This window comes from Hemitrygon akajei, chromosome 7 (genome assembly GCF_048418815.1).
Source record: "Hemitrygon akajei chromosome 7, sHemAka1.3, whole genome shotgun sequence".
Classification (NCBI taxonomy): domain Eukaryota; kingdom Metazoa; phylum Chordata; class Chondrichthyes; order Myliobatiformes; family Dasyatidae; genus Hemitrygon; species Hemitrygon akajei.
In genome coordinates, this window is record NC_133130.1 from 161,945,029 (window position 1) to 161,966,230 (window position 21,202).

The 21,202-nt window shown below is 44.0% G+C and overlaps 1 protein-coding gene across 1 annotated transcript in view; it reads left to right on the forward strand.

The window, feature by feature from the left end:
* The first annotated feature begins 9,652 nt into the window (after positions 1-9,652).
* LOC140731114 (inactive phospholipid phosphatase 7) overlaps positions 9,653-21,202 on the forward strand; it is a 44,147-nt gene continuing 32,597 nt past the window's right edge. Inside the window, exon 1 of the mRNA XM_073052412.1 lies at positions 9,653-10,216. Within this exon, the coding sequence (XP_072908513.1) occupies positions 9,775-10,216 (442 nt within the window). The 5' untranslated portion in view covers positions 9,653-9,774. The remainder of the gene's footprint in view (positions 10,217-21,202) is intronic.

Consider the following 21,202-nt stretch of genomic DNA (forward strand, 5'->3'; position numbering starts at 1 on the left):
AGGCAGTGTGGTTAACTTGGGAACTTTCCCAAGGCTTTTGACAAAGTTCTACATGGTAGGTTGGTCCAGAGAGTTAATACACATGGGATCCAGGGTGCACGGGCATAATGGATTCAAAACCGGCTTTGTGATGGGAGGCAGAGGATATTGGTCAATAGGTGTTCTTCTGATTGCAAGCCTGTATTCAATGGCATAGCACAGGAGTTTTAGTGTTAAGATCATTGTCATTGGAAAATTAAATGGACCGGTGGCAGATGGAATTTAATCCAGTTAAGTGTGAGGTATTGTATTTTGAAACATCAGTTACTAAAAGGACAAATGCAAATAGTAGGCAAAGCGTTGACATACAGAGAGACATTGGAGTTCAAGTTTATGACTCCCTGAAAATGGTGAATGGAGTAGCGAAGGAGGCTTTCAACAGGTTTGCCTTAATGAGCTGCGAGCAGAAGAACTGACAGGCCATGTTGCAGTTATAGTGTGCACTAGTCAGGCCGCTCCTGGAGCACTGTGTCTTCAGCTCTGATCATATCACAGAGGAAGGATGCGGTACAAAATGGAGAGAGTACAGAAAAGATTCACCAGGAAGTTGCCTGGAATGGAGGGGTCTAAAACTAGAGACTGCAGGTTTACGGTGAGAGGGGAGCAATTTATAGGAGATCTGAGGGGCAAGGTTTTCACACAGAAGGTGATGACAGACAATCTGCTGGAGGAAGTGATAGAGGTAGGCACAATTACAGTATTTGAAAAAGCATCTAGGCATGTTGCTGGATAAGTAAGGGGGGGAAGGATAGGGATCCAATGCAGGCACATGGGATGAGTGCAGATAGGTATCACGGTCAGCAAAGGGCAACGCTTGAATTCTTTCAGCTTCATGATTTTATAACAACTAATGTCAATGGTGTTTTGATTCCCTACCATTTCTGGATGCTTTAATGTCCCACCCAAGCAAACAGAAGGCACCTCCTACAGGAACGTCAGCCTTTATTTTTAAATTTCTAGCACCGACTTACACCTGTAGTCTTTTACCCCAATCGAGGGGGCTACGCAGTGAGCAGTGGCATTGAAGTAGGGCTGTTTTCACGAAGATGAACATTTCATCTTGGTCACGGATTTGGGAAGCCCCAGGTGACAAGAGATAGATTATGGCTATTGCATGTCCCAACTTGCATAGATCCACCTTTGGTAGCTGTGGCTTCGGCTATACCCTAAACCCTCTCAACTCTCTGTGCCTCTCTATATCTGTCCTTCCTTTAAGACAGCTGTAAATTCCACCTATTTCACCAAGCTGCTATTCACCTGCTGTAATGGGCCCATTTATGGTTGGGTCTCAAAATTTGTTCACTCCTGTGAGGAAAGTGGTGTCAGTTCATGGCCTTACCGACACCATTCATGTTGTCATCTTCCTTTATGAACTCCCTCTCTCACCGCCAGGGTGAGACACAGAGTGGAGCTGGGAGGGTAGAGTTGTGCGATGAGGTAGTGCAACATTTTACAATACCAGCTCTAAGAGATTTGTACGTTCTCCCCGTGACCACATGGGTTTCCTCTGGGTGCTCTGGTTTCCTCCCACAGTCAGTTAGAGTTACAGGTTAGGCATGGTATGTCGGCGCCGTAACCGTGGCAACACTTGAGGACTGCCAGTCTATTCCTCGCTGATTTAATTTGATGCAGAGCAACACGTTTCACTGTAAGTTTTATGTCCATATAACAAATGAAGCTAATCCTTATCTTTATCTCCTCCGAGTAACTGCACAACTACCTCCAGTTCTAGCCCCCTGGGCAGGTCCGGTTTTACCTGCCCTTATCAGTCGATTCAAAATCACTCAGATGCTATTTAATGGCATGGTTTTGTCTTACAAATACAAATTATTTTAATTTGGCTTGACCTGGTTTTGCATGGTTTCACAGCTGAAACTGATGCCTTACTCCACTCAACATAACCTAGATCCCCGTGGTATCTACAGATTTTCTGTGAGCATAAGGTAACAGAAAAGCCCAGGAAGTCAACTAAGTTCACATCTTTCTCCCCGAGCAATGGAGAGAGCACTGGGATAAAAGCGATTGCAGACTTACCAAACTCATTCAGGAGAAGAGGACCCGCTCAAAACCAAATCCTGGGGGGCGACAGGTAGAGAAAGAGTCTTCTCGATTTACTTTGATTCTGCCTAATTATATTCGATCCAAAAGAAAGATTCTTAAATTAATTTCAGTTTCCTGGGATAAGGGATATATATAACATACTCCTGGGCTTTGGAGCCACCTCTAATCAGAACATCACAAAGGACACACGGCATAAGGAGCTGTATTCAGTCTGACTCGCCTTTCTAATCTTTGGAGAAACAAAAACATAGTAAAATGGTAACAACAAGCTATTCATCTTTATTCATACAATTGACTGTACGATGCCACCACCTACATATGAGTAAAGCAGGGAAAGGCTCAGAGAAAAGTTTACAGAGGCGTTCCAAAGTTTGAGAGGTTTGGGGGAGGGGGAAGGTGAAATGTCAGTAAGCTGACGTTGCAGATTTTAGATGAGTGATGGGGTGTGTGGGTGTGGTGGGGGTGAGGTGTGGGAGATTTCATTTTATTCAGCCAGTTATTCTGCTGTGAGCTTTCCTGCCTGAGATTCAATTATAACTTTCAAAGTAATTGTATGCACATTCATCTTTATTGATAAGAATCGAACCCTTTTCAACCATCAGGTTCTTGAACCAGATGGGATAACTTCACTCGCCCCCATCACTGAATTGTTCCCACAACCAATGGAGTCATTTTCAAGGACGTTTTATCTCCTGTTCTCGATAACTTTTGCTTATTTGTTTATTGTTATTATTATTTTTTAATTTCTTTTGTATTTGCACAGTTTGTTGTCTTTTGCACCTGTCCACCCTGTTGAGTGAGGTCTTTCATTGATTCTATTAGGGTTAATGGATTTATTGAGTATGCCCGCAAGAAAACGTATCTCAGGGTTGTATATGGTGACACATATATATATATATATATATTTATATATATAGTTTGATGACAAATTTACTTGGAGGACATAAAACCTCCACATCTCATCCCCACTACCACCTACACACCCCAACACTCACCTTAAATCTGTAACATCAGCTGACTAGCATTCCCTCCTTGTTTGGAATAGCTCTGTTAAGTCTCCTCAAAGCGGTTCTCTGCTTTACTCATGTGTAGGTGGTGGCATCAAGCATCCAATTTTATTAATAAAGGTGAATAAATATACAATTACTTTTGAAAGGCAGAAAGCTGCAGACTTGAGAAAATATGCAACAGAACTGAAGGCCATTCAGTCCACAGTCACAATGTCGACCCTTTTAAAGTGCTTATCAGTTAATCCCAATTCTTCCCCGTCCCTCCATGCCTGCTCTTTTCCCCTCTACCACAGAATTTCCTAGTGCATAGGGAGGGAGCTGAGAAGGTGAAGTTGAGCAATGGGAGCAGATATAACACCAGGCAGTCGTGCTCCTGGGTTCAGGGGAAGTATCACAGACGCGAGAAAACCTGAAGATGCTGGGAACTACAAAGCAAGGCACACAAAATGCTGGAGCCCTTTATCTCTTTAACCAATCAACTACCCAGCTCTTTACTTCACTCCTTCCCCCTCTCCACCTATCACCAGCCAGCTTCCTCCTCCCCTCCCTCCACCTTCTTGCCCTGACTTCTCCCCGTTTTTTCCAGTCCTGATGAAGGGTCCTGGCCCAAAACGCTGACTGTTTACTCTTTTCTGTAGATGCTGAGGTCCTCCAGCTTTTTGCATGTGTTGCTCGGATGTGGGGGGTGGGGGGGAGCAAAATAAAATTTGTCTTGTTCCCTTTCTTCATATCCATAATTATAAAAGCATCTTAGGGTAGGAATAAGAGCAGAGCTGCTATTAATACCGATAACATGAGTTCAATCTGTTTGGACCAATTGTTTTTAATCTGCAGTCTTACTCTATTTATAGATGAGAAGATGGGGGAAGTGCAGTCTCTGCATTTTGTATCCTGTAATAGCTGTACAACGTGAATGTGATTTCTCCCTTTAACTTGGACAGAACTGCGCATCAATGGAACTGGAGTGTTACAGCCTTGTTGTTAACAAGTTTAAAATGCACCTGAAAATTGAAAGTATACTTTGTAAATGCCACAAGAGAAAAGGTAATTACAGAGGTACGGATAAAGAGTGGGCAGATGTGGCATTCATTGGGTAACTCTTTACATGGCTAAGCAGAGGCATAATGGGTCAAAATGGTTCTGTGCCTAGCGATAACAGCTGTGGCTAGTGGGTATGACAGGTTCAACTTGCATCCATAAGAAGGCATTCAGGAAGTTTGCTTATCGTTCTATATGAACGTCAGCACGTTGGCTGCAGGATTTCCTCACAGCCGGTACTGGAAACTTAGCTTTGGTCGTTTCTGCAGCCTCCATGACCACTAGTGTTTAGGTGGGTGCACTGTGAGCATTTGTGGCTCTGAGTTGTACCCTTTGCTTTTACTCCAATTAAAAACTTAAGGAGGAAAGATCGTCAGGGCATGAACCCTTGATAGACGTGTTCAGAAAACAATCATGTAATCGCCAGATTTTATGTACTGGTACTCTCCAGTTTCTATTGTTAAGAATGCAGCAAGCTGCGATACGTTCTAAGACAGCCCAGTATAGTTACATGGTAATCTTGGATGAAAGAATTGCCTGTTTTGATCCATTACTCTGGATCAGTTATGATGGCGCTAAACGGTGTCTCCTTTGCTTGCATCTTTGGAAACAGCTCTGTTTCCATCTTTAATACCTTTATTTTTCCCTTTCAGGGTTCCTTTGACGACCGTGACCTGGAGTTACACGCTGACTTCGGTTCTTTGCGGGAATGGGACCCGCTCTCGGGGTTTCAGGACTGGCCGTTGTCCGGCACACCAAGGGATCGGCCTGAGAGTCCAGCTCGAGTTCAGAAGCCTCAGATTTTGAGGGTCTGGACACGGGCAGATCGAGAGTCAGTGTCACGACAGGAGATCCGTGTGTTGTCGGGGAAGTCAGGATATCTGCCGTGGACCCAAAGACCCGGGATCTTTGTGATCTTTGGGCACAGAGCTCAAAAAAAAGCGACATAATGGACTCTTTAACATTGTAAACCAGCGAGTTGTTTGTTATGTCTCCCCGCTCACTGGGAAAACAGAGACACTTTTTTCTCCCTATTAGGGAGAGAGAATCTGCGGAATGTCGAATGCCGGGTGTAACACCAAGTCTTTGGGGTAACTGCAAGCCTGTGCCTCTGCTAATGCTTTGCTCACACTTGAGTGCTCGGTGATGGGGCCAATGCTTGCTCTTCTTTCCCGGTGGGGGGAGGGGGGTTGTTGCTTACGCACAGGAGAGAGGGGAGTTGGGGGGGGTCTTTGGGGTTCTTACGTTTATCTGTCGTTCATTCTTTGGGGACTTCTCTCTTTTCGTAGATGGTTGTCAAGAAAAAGCATTTCAGGATGTATATTGTATACTTTTCTCTGACATTAAATTGGACCTTTGAACCTTTGAAACATAGTGAGTAGTCCCCAAGTACGGTTCTCTTTCCAGAACATTTAAGCATACAAACTACAAAAGTGACTTACAAGAGTGAGAAGGCCTGCAGATGCTGGAAATCCAAAGCAACACACACAGAATGCTGGAGGAACTCAGCAGGTCAGGCAGCGTCAATCAAAATGAATGAACAGTCGACGTTTCGGGCCGAGACTCTTCTTCCAGATTGAGAAGGAAGGGGGAAGATGCCGGAATAAAAAGGTGGGTTGAGGGAGGGGAAGGAGGCCAGCTGGAAGGTGGGTGGGGAAGGTCAAGGGCTGGAGAAGAAAGAATTTGATAGGAGAGGTGAGCGAACCATAGAAGAGAGGGAAGAGAAGGGGTCCCCGGGAGAAGTAATAGGCAGGTGAGAAAAAGTGGAAGGTTAGAGTGGGGAAAAGGGGGGGGGGTAAATTTTGTTCACCAGAAGGAGAAATCGGTATTCATACCATCAGGTTGGAGGGTACCCAGACGGAATATAAGATGATGCTCCCCCACCCTGCATTCAGGAAACCCAATGACATATTCCTCGACATGGAACCAGTTGAGATGGTCCCTTCCCAGGACTATGCCGTTTCAAGAACAAAATCAGGGAATTTTCTTGAGATTATTCCTGCACTGCAGGGTTACTTTGATACATAACGTGGGCACTGAGGTTTACGACTGGTGGTCAGGAGTGCAGTGAGTTTGAATGCCAGCTTGCTGTTACATCCATCATGCCCATTCTTCGATAATTTATCCCTGTGCCTTATATTTAAAAATATAATTGAATCCTAACCCTTCCGTGGCCTAAATTTTCTTCATCTATCTAATCACCTCCAGGCCCATTCCTCTTCCAAACATCTGATTCCTTCAGATATGACAATGTACATCCCAGTCTCCCTTGACTCCCACATTCAGATTCAGGAATTATTTTTCTAACTCTTTACCCTACTCTTTCTTTAATACTACCTACAACCAAAGGGCAGAGTAAGAAACCTTTCATGTATGTAGCCAGCTGTCTGTCAGTTCTCCAGCTCACCTGGAATCACCAGGCTCCGCTAATGTTTCGCTAACAAGAAACACACGAATCTTGCTCTAGGCTTACGAGTGGAACCAAAGTGCAGAAAGGAACTTGGCAGGGTGCCAAGCCGAGAGCAAGCACACATTCTTGATGCGACTGGGGATTGATTTTTCTGCTCTGTGGCAATATGAAGAGCTGGAATAAGATCAGTCACTGCTCTCTTACGACAATTCACATACCATGAAAGGGTAAGCACTGCGACCGAGGAAATTAGATGGAAAACAGGTCCTCTCAGAAGAGCTTTTGGCCCATGCTCAGACAAAATTCCATTCCTGCCTTGAGTGGAGATGTTGCTTCAGGGAAGCCATCACTTTGACTCTGTCCATATGAATAATACACACTTCAACCTCGTTCATGATCTTACCATGGACGAATGTAACTTACAACCAAAATGTACGTGTAAATTGCAATTATTGTGGCAAAATAAGAACTGCAGCAGCCAATTTGTGCGCAGCAAGCTCCACTAAATGTAATTTGATAATGATCAGATATTGTTGTTTTTTGTTGTTGTTTAGGAGACTGGGGATAATTAACCTGTTCCCACTCCCTTCAAAACACCATAGAATCGTTTCTCCCCTCCTGAGAGAGTGGACTCAGCTTGCTATTTTATCAGAGGGGCAGCACTGCACCGGGTAAGTTTGTCTGTATTGTGTGCTCAAGATTTAGGGGTTGGGGGACCGGTAGATAGAATTATTTTTAATTTATTGAGATCCACCGCGGAATAGGCCCTTCCAGACCTTTGAGCCGCACTTTCTGGTAATTCCCTGGAATTAATCCCAGCCTAATCACGGGACAATGAACAATGACAAATTAGCCTACCAGCCGACATGCCTTTGGACTGTGGGAGGAAACCGGAGCATCCCGAGGAAACCCACGCAGTCACGGGGAGAACGTACAAACTCCTTACAGGCAGTGGTGGGTATTGAACCCAGGTCACTGATACTGTAAAGCGTTGTGCTAACCACTGCTCTATCGTGCCACCCTCTATGACGTCTTGAATTCCACTGAGTTTCGTATTCCACAGATAGCCAGATGTGGGCTTAGATTTCTGATTGCCATCAGATGGCATTATGCATCATATGCCAGAAGAAACAAAATAGAAATATAACTGTTTCCATTTCAGTATAATTCAAAATCCTTATACCCAACCATGAACAGTAAATTAGTTATCTGTCTTATGATGTCAATGTGGCAGATAAGACGGCAAATCAATTACAACCCTGCTTTGGGTAAGGTAATGCATACATTATTGGATATAACCAGGAAGCGGGCTGGAGATACATTTCTACCAAAGGAGGTGTAAGGCACACCTTCCCTCCGCTAGCCTGCAGGTCACCCTGGGGCAAGGTGTAGCACCTGCTCAGCCCCCCCGATCAGGGTCACGTGAAGCCACAGGAGCCTGCGGTGGACGGTCGTATGAGCCGTTGGTGCATATCACAAGTCCTGGTGATGCAACCACGGACGCCGGGCAGACAATCTCTGAAGAGTATTGATAATGGCTGGGGTCACCCGTCTTGTAAAGACGCTGCCCAGAAGAAGGCAACGGCAAACCACTTCTGCAGAAAAAGTTGCCAAGAACAATTATGTCGGGAGAATGGTGCTAATCTTCTTGCAAGAGGGTTCCTGATTGAGGGCTGAAAGTTTTATAAGGAGTTCTTTGTTGCCCTGCTGGCTGTGTTCTTGGATATCCCAAGCCAAAACACTTTAGATACTGTCAGGGGCAATTCATTTCCACACATCCAGGTACCAGCAATGCCAATTGAGACGTATTGATTTTATTTCAAGACACAGCAGGGTCGCAAGACCTGCTGGTCAATGAGCCCCCACCGCCCAATTACATCCATGTGACCAATTCACCTACTAACCCATACATCTTTGCAATTTAGGAGGAAACCAAAGCATTCAAAGCTAACTCATGTGACCACGGGTGGTATGTACAAACCCCTTACAGACAGCAGTGGAACTGACATAAAATAGCCTTCTGCTAACCACTGCGCTATGAATGACACTTAATTGTTTGTAACTTTGTAGTGTTGTTGAGGGAGGACCATTGACCCAGAACTTTGAGAAAATTTGTTACACTTCTGCGAATTATCCCAAAGATGGTAAGACATAGGAGCTAAGTTAGGCCATTTTGCCCATTGAGCCTGCTCCCCCCATTCACTCCATGGCTGACTTATTTTCCCTCTCAACCCTAAAGGGTGGTCCACTTCCAGCTGAACTCGAAACATCTAGTCAAAGCCTGGCATTAATGTCTCGTGGTACTGTGACAGATTGTGAAACAACATTACAAACTTGGTCATTTGCGGGTAAAAATAGCCACGTTTGGTGCTGTATTTTTGTAAAAACTCAAATGCTTCAAAGTGATCTTCAGAGACAGTAAGTTCCTATATCTCTCGGGACATATAACAACGATCACAGCAAGTGATTGATGTTTATCACCTGAGGGGAAGATGGTACCTTTCTTCATCCCGGAACAAAGAAGAGATGCTTAAAAAAAAAGCAAGCCTTGGGATTTTTCTGAGCAGAGTAAAAATCAACTCTTGCAGTGCATTAGCTGCTGTAATGTGGAAAATAGGGAGGCTTTATGGGTTTTCTCCTAGGCTACTTGCTGCAGTGCTGTGACGTTCAAGTTGCTGAACAAGTCCAGCCAATGTCAATCTGGCAACTCTAAACACCTTCTGGTGATCTGTATCATACTTCGTTTAAATTGTTGCCTATGTCACTTGACCACCCATGTTAAATATAACTATAAGTAATTGCCCAGCATTTTTCCAAAAATAGTGTTTCCAAATCTTTAATAAGGAACGTGCTCAAATTCTATTGTTGTCGTCCCTGTTGTATTTGGGAACTACACAACCCATAAGGCACTGCCAGCCCAGCCAATGAAAGAGCAGCTATAAACCGAAGTACCAACCCTCGCTGTTATAGGCTTTGAGCTGCCAAAGGTGGATAGAATTGCTGATTGGCTGGGCCTGATGTCAATCAGTTGCAGCATGTGCAGCTGTCAGGCTAGGATGAGCTGCACAGTAAATAGGTTTTGAATTCTTCTCGTCTAATTTTAACCGGTGCAGCAGCCTGAAAAGAGCAGTGCTAACAAATCTCAATTCCCCGCATCATAGATTCTATCCCCCCCCCCACCCCTCGCTATTTGGGTTTAAAAGTGGATAGTCTGCAATGCCAGCTCAGCATAACAGATCTAGGGCCAAGGAGAGAAACAATGTTCTGAACAGACCCGAGTTCATGTCTCTCAATCAGCCCTTGAGGAGCGCTCATGAGGGGAGAAGTTCGCCGAGGAAGTCCAGCGGACAGACGGGGCATCCGCAGCAGGCTCCCGGAGACAGCAGGGAGTCCGCCCCGCTTCCAGAGGAGGACTGCATGCAGCTCAACCCTTCCTTCAAAGGAATTGCTATTAACTCCTTGTTGGCTATTGATATCTGCTTGTCCAAAAGGATGGGAGTCTGTGCCAGAAGCTCCTCGACCTGGAGCAGCGCCAGGCCCATTGTCAACCTTATTGGAATCACGGGTCATGGCATCCCCTGGATTGGCGGCACAGTCTTCTGCCTGACCAAAAGTAACACGCAGGCCGGGCAAGAGGTCCTTCTAAATCTTTTAATGGGTGAGTTGTTCTCTTCAGAAACAGAGTGTATTTCTCAATCACTTGCTTTCCACAGATTTGACTGCAGCAGATGCCACTGGAGATCAGCTGAGCACTTTTGCCACCAGAAAGGCGAAATGCAAAGGCAATTGGGTCAGTGGTCACTCTCTGGGATAATAGCAGGTTCTGGGTTTGGGGTATATGTTGAAGGCTTCGCTCAGAGGCATTGGCTTCTGCTTGTCCCATGATGTTGTGTGCAAACTCCAGCCCATAGGCTCTCCCAAGCATCCTCTTGCCCCACCAGCCCTTCCTCCCATCTGGAGATGTGGACCCCAACCTTGGATTCACTCAGAATTGTAGACTAGTCCATGGGCTACTGATTTGAGCAGAATATAGGGGGTGGCGAATCACTGGGAGTTTCGGTAACGTCTTGGAGAGGGGAAAGAGCTTTTACCCCAGGCTGGACACTGAGAGGACAAACCCCAGGAATACATCTAACCAAAGCTGGCACCTCTGCTATGCGTTCTGTGACCATGATTATTTGATATTACACTTTGAATATAATAGACTGGGGAGTCTGGGAAAACGTTTCTTAATGTGGTTGCCTTATTGGAAAATGAATCCCTAAATCAGAGCTTCGAGCCTGTCAGTAATAACAAAGTGAATTATATGCAAATGAGCATTTTGTTACACTTTGAATATGTAAATGAGTATTTTATTCTGTCCCTGATACCTTGCTGTGTATTCCTATTGGTTCATGAAGCTGGAACAGTTCTAATGCAATCCATTCTGGTTGTTGGTCAGGATGTAATAACAGTGGTGTTTGCATTTATAAAGAATCGCTAATGTACTGAGACACAGATAAATCTGAGGAAGACGTGACACTGAGCAACAGGATGAAATGTGAGAGCAAGTGTACAAAAATTGGTCCAAGAGTCAGATTTTAAAGAGTGTCTTAAAGAAGGATGGAGAGATCTTGGGAGGGAACTCCAGACCTCCCAGAGTGAGGAATGAGTACAATTAACCTCCAACACCAGGGAGAAATCCACTGCTCTTTTTCAAAACATTGGCTCTGTGAACTTACAGTCGTCCAAGGAGGCAGTGAAGAAATTGGCTGAAAAGAGCCTTCTGACTGGGCTGTCCTCCTCAGGAAGACAGGGAGCACTGGCCTGGATTTAGTCCTTAAGTCTCTGGTGGAGACTTAAATCCAGTTTGCATCCACAGATCAAAGCAGCCCTTGTGACTTTCTGCATTTTATTCTCTGTGCTGCTGGAGCTGACGACGTGGATGAGAAGGGTACGTAATGAAGAGCACGGTGCTGGGGTAAGTCGAAGGCACAGCATCGGAGCAGTTGTGTATGCCTGACACAGTGGGGTGTTGTAGGCCGCGGGAGCTGTAATGTCACCACCTCCAGTTCGGCCTGAGCAGAGTCCGCATGTTCCCTGGGTGACCTCACGGCGCTCCGATTCCCAAAGGCGGTGAGTTAGATGATGAACTGGCCATCCTGAACTTCTGCTTGTGCTGCAGATGAGTGGAAGGACCCTGGGGGAGGTGGGAGGAATGTAGGGAATTGATGTGAATGGGTGCAAACTGGTAAGCTCTATGGCCTCTGTTAATGAACCCTGGCGTAGATGGAAAGAGGATCAAGTTGGAGTTCGTGTCGGTGTGACATTGAGTAAGTTACAAGGAAACAGAACTAATGGGATGCTCCTGGAGTTGCATCGACCTGAAGGGCCGAGTTGTCTCTTACGTTATAAGAAATATGAGAACTGACTTTGACAGGGGACAGCGACTGACACTAACATCAGGAGCACTGACTGACAGTGACACCATTAGTAGTAGCTGACAGCAGGGGATTGCTACTGACTACAGAACAGTAATGGTCTCCGACAATGAGCACAACTGGTAGCGGGAGCAGCAAGTGACATGGTGAACAGTTGATACTGGGACCGGGAACAGTTATTGTGACGGGAAGCAGTAACTTGTGGATTGAACCCGGCCCGACTGCCCACTGAATCCAGGGACATTGACTGGCTCTGGGATCAGGAACCGAGAGCGGGAGTTTGAGCTGATACCTATGTAGTGGCAGCAGTTGAAAGAATTAATAATTAACGTTGGGAGCCGGAGGTGACATTGATACCCAGAACAATGGCTGATGGTGGTAGCAATCAGCAACTGTATGATTAGTACTTGCTCTGGGATCAGCAACTGATACCCAGAGCCGTAACTGACACCAACATTGGGAACCAAATATGGCACTGGTGGCAACTGGGGCCTTCCGTTGGTTGGGGTCAACCATGGATGTTGCGCCCTAACTGTCTACACGATATGCAAGCCAGTGCAGCATGCTATGGAGAGCGAGCTGTTGCCCGTGTAGCAGGCTCCCCCTCTCCGCACAGCTGATGAACCCAAAGGAATGGCAGAGACTGATACAATTTGGCACCAGTGCTGTCACAGAGTTGCCAGTCAGTGTTCAACTCAACGTAGGACTGCCTTCGGGACTCCAGCTTCGGATTTTTCCTCAGGGTTTGCTCCTGAAGCCTCCCCCGCATAAGTGGGTACAGCCGCAAGGCAGCGGAGGTTTGAGATCAGAGTTTTCCTTCTCCTAGATGAGCTGCCAACCACAGCTGATGAGCCTCATCTGCCCAAAGCGACTGGTTTTAATGCACCAAGAACCCGGCTTTGCCCCTTCCACTGCCAGTAGAAACAGCTCTGCCGGGCTTATTAGCTCATCCATACATGAAGGCCTGGAGCTGGTCTTGGTTGTCAGAGATACAAGCCATTGGGAGAATTTAGTAGGTAGCAGAAACTCATCCCCACTACCTCCCTCGGCTATAATGACCTTAAGGAACCTGGTAGCAACTAAATAGAGGAATAATAAATGTAACTGACCCCTAACACTAAACCTAACCCTTGCCTCCACACCCTGACCAACCCTTGCCTACACACCCCCACACCTGAGCACTCATTCCCAACAATCCAACATCACCCCCTCCCACACCAACCGTAAGTAATAACTCCCCCCCCCCACCTTAGCATATTCATAACCATAAACCTGAAAATTTGGGCAAGGAGGAGGAAGTTCCCAATAAAGGAAAGTGTTGAACCAGGTTAACGTGGCAGGGTCACATGGCACTGAATCTCCAGGAATGAGATCAAGGAATGTAAGAGGGATAAATCTCCCACTGCCCGCATAATCATGAAAGATAACAAATTGCACGATGTGTGCCGGTGATATTAAATCTGATTCTGATTCTGACAGCATGAGTAACAACTGATACTGAGAGTAGTAATTAAGACCAACGCTGAGAGTAATAACTTAAACCAGGAGCAGAGACCAACGCTGGGAGTAATAACTGACACCAGGAGCAGAGACCAACGCTGGGAGTAATAACTGACACCAGGAGAAGAGACAAACCCTGGGATTTGAGAAGAGATAACTTCAGACATCATATTGCTATGGTCTGGATTTTTGCAACCAAAGTAGATTCATTAATTACTCACAAAAAAACAATGAATAAATACTTGATAGTGATATATTTAATAACACTTGCGTAAAAGTGGAAGAGCTCTTTCAGAACACAGACTCTGACCTATTTGAATGGTTTATTGTTCCAATGTGATTGTTCTGGTTTTGCTCATTTCTGTTTTTGTGAAGCATTAGAAACCTAATGACCTGTGTTTAATTTGCACTCTTGATGTTTTCCTTTGATTGCACTTTTGCTAAACTGTTTCCATCTCCCAGCTATCTAGAGCTGGTCAGGATATGGACTATAGGCTGTTCCTGGTATTGACAACACCTGGTCCAAAACTTGACTGACCAAATCTTGACAGGTCACATTTCCTTTCCATTGAGCTCCCACAACATAACGTGATAAACAGGAATAATATTGAGATCCAAAGACTGTTACCAGCTGGGCTACCTTGTAAACATGCTGAAGCAACCTGATATGGAACAGAGTTCAAGTGTCTTTTAATAGACCTGCTGTCGCTGCATTAGAGTGGAAAAGAGAAATGAAAGATCTCTGTGACTGAGCAGTAGGTTCTTGATGTATTATACAGCTTTAAGCTAAAATAAGTAGACTAATATACCATGTTAATGTTATGTTTCTATTGTTGGAAGCAAATGATTTTGTGGCACTAATTTTAAAGAAGAGCCAGAAAGTTATCCCTTGACTCTTGACTAATATTTATCTCAACATGAGCCATTTCTAAAACAGATCATTTGGTGTTTATGACCTTCTGTATGTGGGTTTTGCAATGCAGAAATTACATGTTACTTGTATTGCAGTCCTACAGAAAAGTTCCATTGGCCATTAAATATTCTGCAGAACCTTGAAAACAGCTCTAGAAATGTTTCCTTGCTACTTTGCCGAGACCTTTTCAGAAGACAACGGGAAGTACAACTTAACACAAAAGGGTAAAAGAGATGTGGAAAAGGGGCAACAGAAAGTTGTTGAGGGTCAGGGGGTCAACTGAAAGTTTAGAATTGAGATTGATGTTTTTGTCATCATTGGTATGATGTGGTAAGAATTACAGAATCAAGACAGGGAATGAGATGGTGATCAGATATGATCCTTGAACGGCGTAAAACTTCCACAATGAACAGACAACATCTGTTGTTCTTATTAACCGAGGCTTGGGAATAACTTTGAATGATTTCACTTTTTCTGCTGAGCTCCCAATTTTTGTGCAAGCAGTATTGATCATTCTAATCTGGGAAGCCTATTTGACAACTATTTAACAATCTCTGCATAATGAAGCCTAGTGTAGGCCAAAACATTACTTAAACGTGTGCTTTTGATGTCATGGGCCCCAGAAATAACTTCATCAATGGGGTACAAAAGGACACAGAGTACTTAGTATTACGTGGAAGCTACAGGCTATTTGCCCCACTTTCCATCATGTGTTGTAGACCACAAAATTTAAAGTACCTTAGACAAAGCACCCAGAACTGACAATAGCTTAGCCAGTGTTACTTTACTGATTGGCCGGTCAGACTGCTACACCCATGAGATCTGGAGATGAAGACCTATGTAAGAGTTTGTGTTTTTATATTACCAGCTCTGGGTGGCAGGTATACCTGAATGATTTCTCACACTACCTGTCTTACAGCTCCCGTGACTGGTCTCCTAACTTTAAGGGATGTTAGTGAATTAATCTGCCATAGCTTCTTGGCCATTTTTACTAATACCAATGATGCAAGAATAACTTGTGTCATTCTGGATTATTAGATTGGTCCCCTGGATTACTAGTCTAAAATTTTAACTATGTCCCATCTAACTCATGAAATTGGAAGCCAACAAAACTGGTGACAGTTGGTGTTATACCAATTAACAGCCCAAACTTTGTTATAATGGAATTTCCTTAAGGACATTGGGGTTATAAAATCTGGTTGGATGTAATTCTAAAGACTTCATTTCATCACATGAGTTCATCTCGCCAATAATTCCTTCCTCCCACCTCAATGCTAACAGCCAGTTGTTACCCATCCCTGTGATGCAGTCTTCCCACACCACTGCACCAGTGATTTTTCCTTGGCCAACTCTAACATTTTGAGATAAATACATGAAATGTTTGAAGGAACCTAGAAATTTTACCATGAAGTTGCCCTGAAAATTAATCTTGAGTTTCTGGAGACCAGGACCACCATAGAGAATTGGCAATCTATGGATTTGTGAAACCAAGTTATAGGTAAAACCTATGGAAGGATATAGGTAATGCAAATGTTCGTGGATCTTAATTTTTTTTTGTGCAATTTGTGTTTAAGGCAGGACCATTGAATGTGCATTTATTCCCCTGCAGGCGTCAAAAACAATTTTGTAAATAAGTCCAAGAAAGATCGAGAGGAAGTTCAAATTATTACCGAAGCATAGTAATATAGTTGCTGGCTGGTGGCATAGTGGCATCAGTGCTGGACTTCGGGGCGGAAGGTCCCGAGTTCGAATCCAGCCGGCTCCCGTGCATACTTTCCATCCGTGCTGGGTTGAGCGTCGAGCTAGCAACTCAACCTCGTAAAAATGAAATTGCCTGCTACAAAAAAAGAGAATAGACCATTCAGCCCCACACAGTTACTCTGCTTACTAATGTAGAGCGATTGAAGCAAATGACAAAGATATACACTGGATTCCAATTATTGGGCCGTCAGTTAATTGGGACAACTCTTAACCAATAAAAGCTAATCAAGAAAATAGCCGGGATTCCCTTCATTTATCTGGGACACTATGCCACTTAATTGGGACAGGAGAGTGTTGCCAAACAGTTTCTAACTAGCGTAAATCTTGTACACTTGGCTGTTAGACTCAACACCATGCTTCGAGCGAAGAGTTTTTAAATAGCGTCAATTGCTTGTGTTCAGAAAGAAGAGTTTTTTTGCCACTGACATTTGGTGAGAAGTAAGTAGTGAGACAATTCAGAACTGTTCTGCTTACTGCGGTTTCAAGCATTCAGGCTTGGACATGCAAGAAACGGCCGTGAGTGAAAATGAAACAATTTCACTACTTCAACAAGTTAGGAATTAGGCAGAATCTGAAGGCATCAACAATCATCTTGAACATCACAATGAAAATGTAAACTTGGACAGTGCACTTGTCAACTTCACCGTATCAAGGCAGTTCATTATCTGCACTGGGTGTCTGCACAGATTTTGTTCATTTACGGTCAAAAGAATGCGACACGGATGAATTCTTCCAACGGTAACTATTAGGAATTAATACACAGTTTTATAGTACTGCAGTAGCATTGGTAGTGTTCCAATATGTTACTCAGTTTTTCTTTTTTTATACCTGGTTAACTATTTCCACGAAACTTCAGCTAATTAGGACAGCGGCTTAATTGGGCCAGAATATATTGGTCCTGCTGTGTCCCGATTAACCAAAATCCACTGTATTTAAATACTTGAGGGTGAAAGGAACAGGGAATGATGACTATGTAGGGGGTTCCCAACCTAGCATTCACGGACCCCTTGCTTAATGGTTTTGGTCCATGGCATAATAAATGGGATTAAACAATGCAAGATGTGAGGACAGTTGAATGGAGCATACACTTGTCAAATGGTTGTAGATTGTAATTTACCTGCATGAATTTACCTGGTTTTGACCCATATTCTTTAATACTTATACCTAACAAAGTTCACCCAGTTTTGGACCTGGAGGTTCCAATTATTGTTCAGCATTTGGATTCATAGTATGTACAGTGCTTCCTGATTTCACTGTTAAAAGGCCTGGTGTCCTGATCAGAAGGTGTAGATACCCCATAACTACTCAATCTAATCTATTAAATACTTGATCATATCATATGCCAGAGGCAGTCTGACTTTAATTTCCTTGAGAATATAATGAGCGGCTAATTGAGAGCCCTACCTTTCTGTGTAGGCTGTCCATTGGTGAATTATTGGTGGCATCTGTTAGTCTCACGAGACCATGGATCTGCATCTGGAAAGTCTTTCTCTCCAGGGTGCAGACCTGGGCAGGGTTGTGTGGGAGACCGGCAGTTGCCCATGCTGCAAGTCTCCCCTCTCCACAACACCGATGTTGTCCAAGGGAAGGGCAAGGGCCAATACAGCTTGGCACCGGTGTCGTCGCAGGAGTTGCCAGAGTGAGATTGAAGGCAATGGCGGACTGCCTTAGGGACTCCAGCTCCGGATTTGTCCTCAGGGTTTACACCCGAAGCCTTTCCCATGAGTGGTATGGCCACGGCAGCAGAGGTTTGAAATCAGAGTTTTCCCTCTCTTAGCTGGACTGCCTTCCCAGGCTGACAAGCTCCATCTACCTGAAATTGGTGAATTAAGATAGGAAAAAGATAGGGAAAACTGCATTTTTATAATACTTTTCATAAATGGTACAATGATGTAGTAAAGAAGAATGCCATTTGGACCGTTTGCCCATGTCAGCTGTCTGAAGAACCTCTAAACAACCCACCCTGCATTTCTCTCATCTCTCTGAGAAGGTCCTTCTTCAACTATTTTTCCTGCTGCCCTTTGAAAATTATTGTTGAGTCTGTATCCAACAGCCTTTCAAGCAGTTCATTCTGGATATAAAATCCATGATATAAAAAAAAGGCAAGCAACACACACAAAATAGAGGAACTCAGCAGGTCAGGCAGCATCTGTGGAGGAATCCTAGATCACAATAACCCATGATATAAAAAATGGAAGTGCAGCACACACACACAATACTGAGGAGCTCAGCAGGTCAGGCAGCATCCATGGAGGCACATGAACATTTTTGGGCTGAGACCCTTCATTAGGCCTGGAAAGGAAGGGGACATAAAGTGGGGAGGAGGAGGAGGAGTGGGAGCCCAAGCTAGCGGGTGATGGGTAACTCCAGGTGGGTGAGTAGGGAAGCAGGGATGAAAGGAAAAGATGTGAGAAGCTGGGAGGAGATAGGTGGAAGAGGCAAAAGACTGAAGAAGAAGGAATCTGATAGGAGAGGATAGTAGCCAATGAAATAGGAGGAGGTGGGGAACCAGAGGGTGGTGTTGGGCAGGTTGTGAGGGCAGGGAGGAGAAGAGAATGGGTGAGAGGATCAAGGAATGAGGGGGAACAAGGAACACAGAAGGGTGTGGTTATCAGAAGTTGGAGAAATTGCTGTTGATGGCTACACAGATGAAATGAGGTGTTACCCCACGAACCTGCATTTGACATCATCGTGGTAGTCAAGGAGGCTGTGGACAGACATGCCTGCGTGGGAATTTTGCCTCCGAAACTTTGGCCAACTAACAAAACCTTCTGCCTGTGGAAACTGCTTTGCCTTATTTCAAATCCCTCATAATTTTGAATACGGTATATCCATTAAATTTTCTTGTAACTTATCCTGATGTAGAGAGAATGATCCAGCTTTTCCGGTCTGACCTCATTATTCATTCATCCTCTCTAAGGCTTTAACGTTCATCCAAATATGCAGTGCCTACATTAGTCACAAACTTCAGCTGTGGCCCAGTCAGTGTGTCATGGAGGGTTAGTATAGCTTTCTCGTTCCTTTACTTCACTTCTAATGTTAAGGATTATATTTGTCTCTTTAATAAACCTATGAGATCATGACACTCTCAAAAATTCCTGCCATATATCTATGATGCTGTGTCTCCATTAAATCTGCATCATTTAGTTTCTGTCGCTTTTCTTCAGATTTCCTTCCAAAATGGCCATTTCTGTGCCAAATCTTGTCTGTTATGGATGTGTGCATGTGTCCATTTCAGTATTGTGTCCTTCACAATTCCAAGTTACAATTCCTTCGATGAACAGTGCATTATTATTATATATCAAAAAGAGCAGTCACCCAATGCTGACTCTTAGGGAACAGCACTGCACACTTTCCTCTTAAGTAAATGACCTATATTCTCTGCTTACTGGCATTTGGCCAATTTCCTTACTTACACGGTCACAATTCTTTCAATTTTGCTATCACATTTATTACATCGTACATTGTCAGTGTCTGTCTGCACAGCACTATCTGCACCACCTTCACAATCCTCCACCAAACGACTCCGTTAAATCTGTTAAACACCATTATGTCCAACAAGTCAATGACCTCAATTATTAATTCATATTTTACCAAATAATTTGGTCTCTTCCACTGTTAGGTTCCCTGCCCAGTGCTGGTTGTCACTCTCGTTCAATCCCATAATCCCACAATTCTGATTGAGAAGTTACAGAACTTGGGCCTCTGTTCCTCCCACTGCAATTGGATTCTCAACTTCCTAACTGGAAGATCACAATCTGTACAGATTGGTGATAATATCTCCTCCTCACTGACGATCAACACTGGTGCACCTCAGAGGTGTGGGCTTAGCCCACTGCTCTACTCCCTCTATACCCATGACTGTGATTCAGGAACTGCTTCTTCCCCTCTGCCATCTAATTCCTAAATGGACATTGAATCCGTGAACACTACTTCACTTTTTTAATATATTATTTCTGTTCTTTATATTCTTAAATTTATTACATCTATAAATTTGCAGATGATACAACCATTGTTGGTGGAATCTCAGATGGAGTCAAGGGGGTGTATAATAGTGAGATATACCAATTAGTGGAGTGGTGTCACTGCAACAATCTTGCACTCAACATCAGTAAGACAAAAGAGCTGATTGTGGACTTCAGGAAGGGTAAGATGAAGGAACACATACCAATCCTCATAGAGGGATCGAAGTGGAGAGAGTGAGCAGCTTCAAGTTCCTGGGTGTTAAGATCTCTGAGGACCTAACCTGGTCCCAACATATCGATGCAGTTATAAAGAAGGCAAGACGGTGACTATAGTTCATTAGGAGTTTGTAGAGAATTGGTAAGTCAACAAAACACTCAAAAACTTCTATAGATGTACCGTGGAGAGCATTCTGACAGGCTGCATCACTGTCTGGTATAGAGGAGCTACTGCACAGGAACGAAAGAAGCTGCAGAGGGTTGTAAATCTAGTCAGCTCCATCTTGGGCACTAGCCTACAAAGTACCCAGGACATCTTTAGGGAGCGGTGTCTCGGAAAGGCAGCATCCATTATTAAGGGACCTCCAGCACCCAGGGCATGCCCTTTTCTCACTGTTACCATCAGGTAGGAGGTACAGAAGCCTGAAGGCACACACTCAGCGATTCAGGAACTGCTTCTTCCCCTCTGCCATCTAATTCCTAAATGGACATTGAATCCGTGAACACTACTTCACTTTTTTAATATATTATTTCTGTTCTTTGCACAATTTTTAAAGCTATTCAATATATGTATAGTGTAATTGATTTACTTAATTATTAATATTATTTTTTCTTCTTCTATATTACATATTGCATTGAACTGCTGCTACTAAGTTAACAAATTTCATGACACATGCCAGTGATAATAAACCTGATTCTGATTCTCGCTCACTCTCTCAGTCTCTCTCCTTCTGGAGGCAAAACGTAATATCTGTAATTGTTCAGTCCCTCTCACATCTTACCAACTAATTGATGTATTTATTGTTTTCCCTATGGCTATTACGCATTGCATTGTACTGCTGCCGCTAAGTTAACAAATTCTACGACAC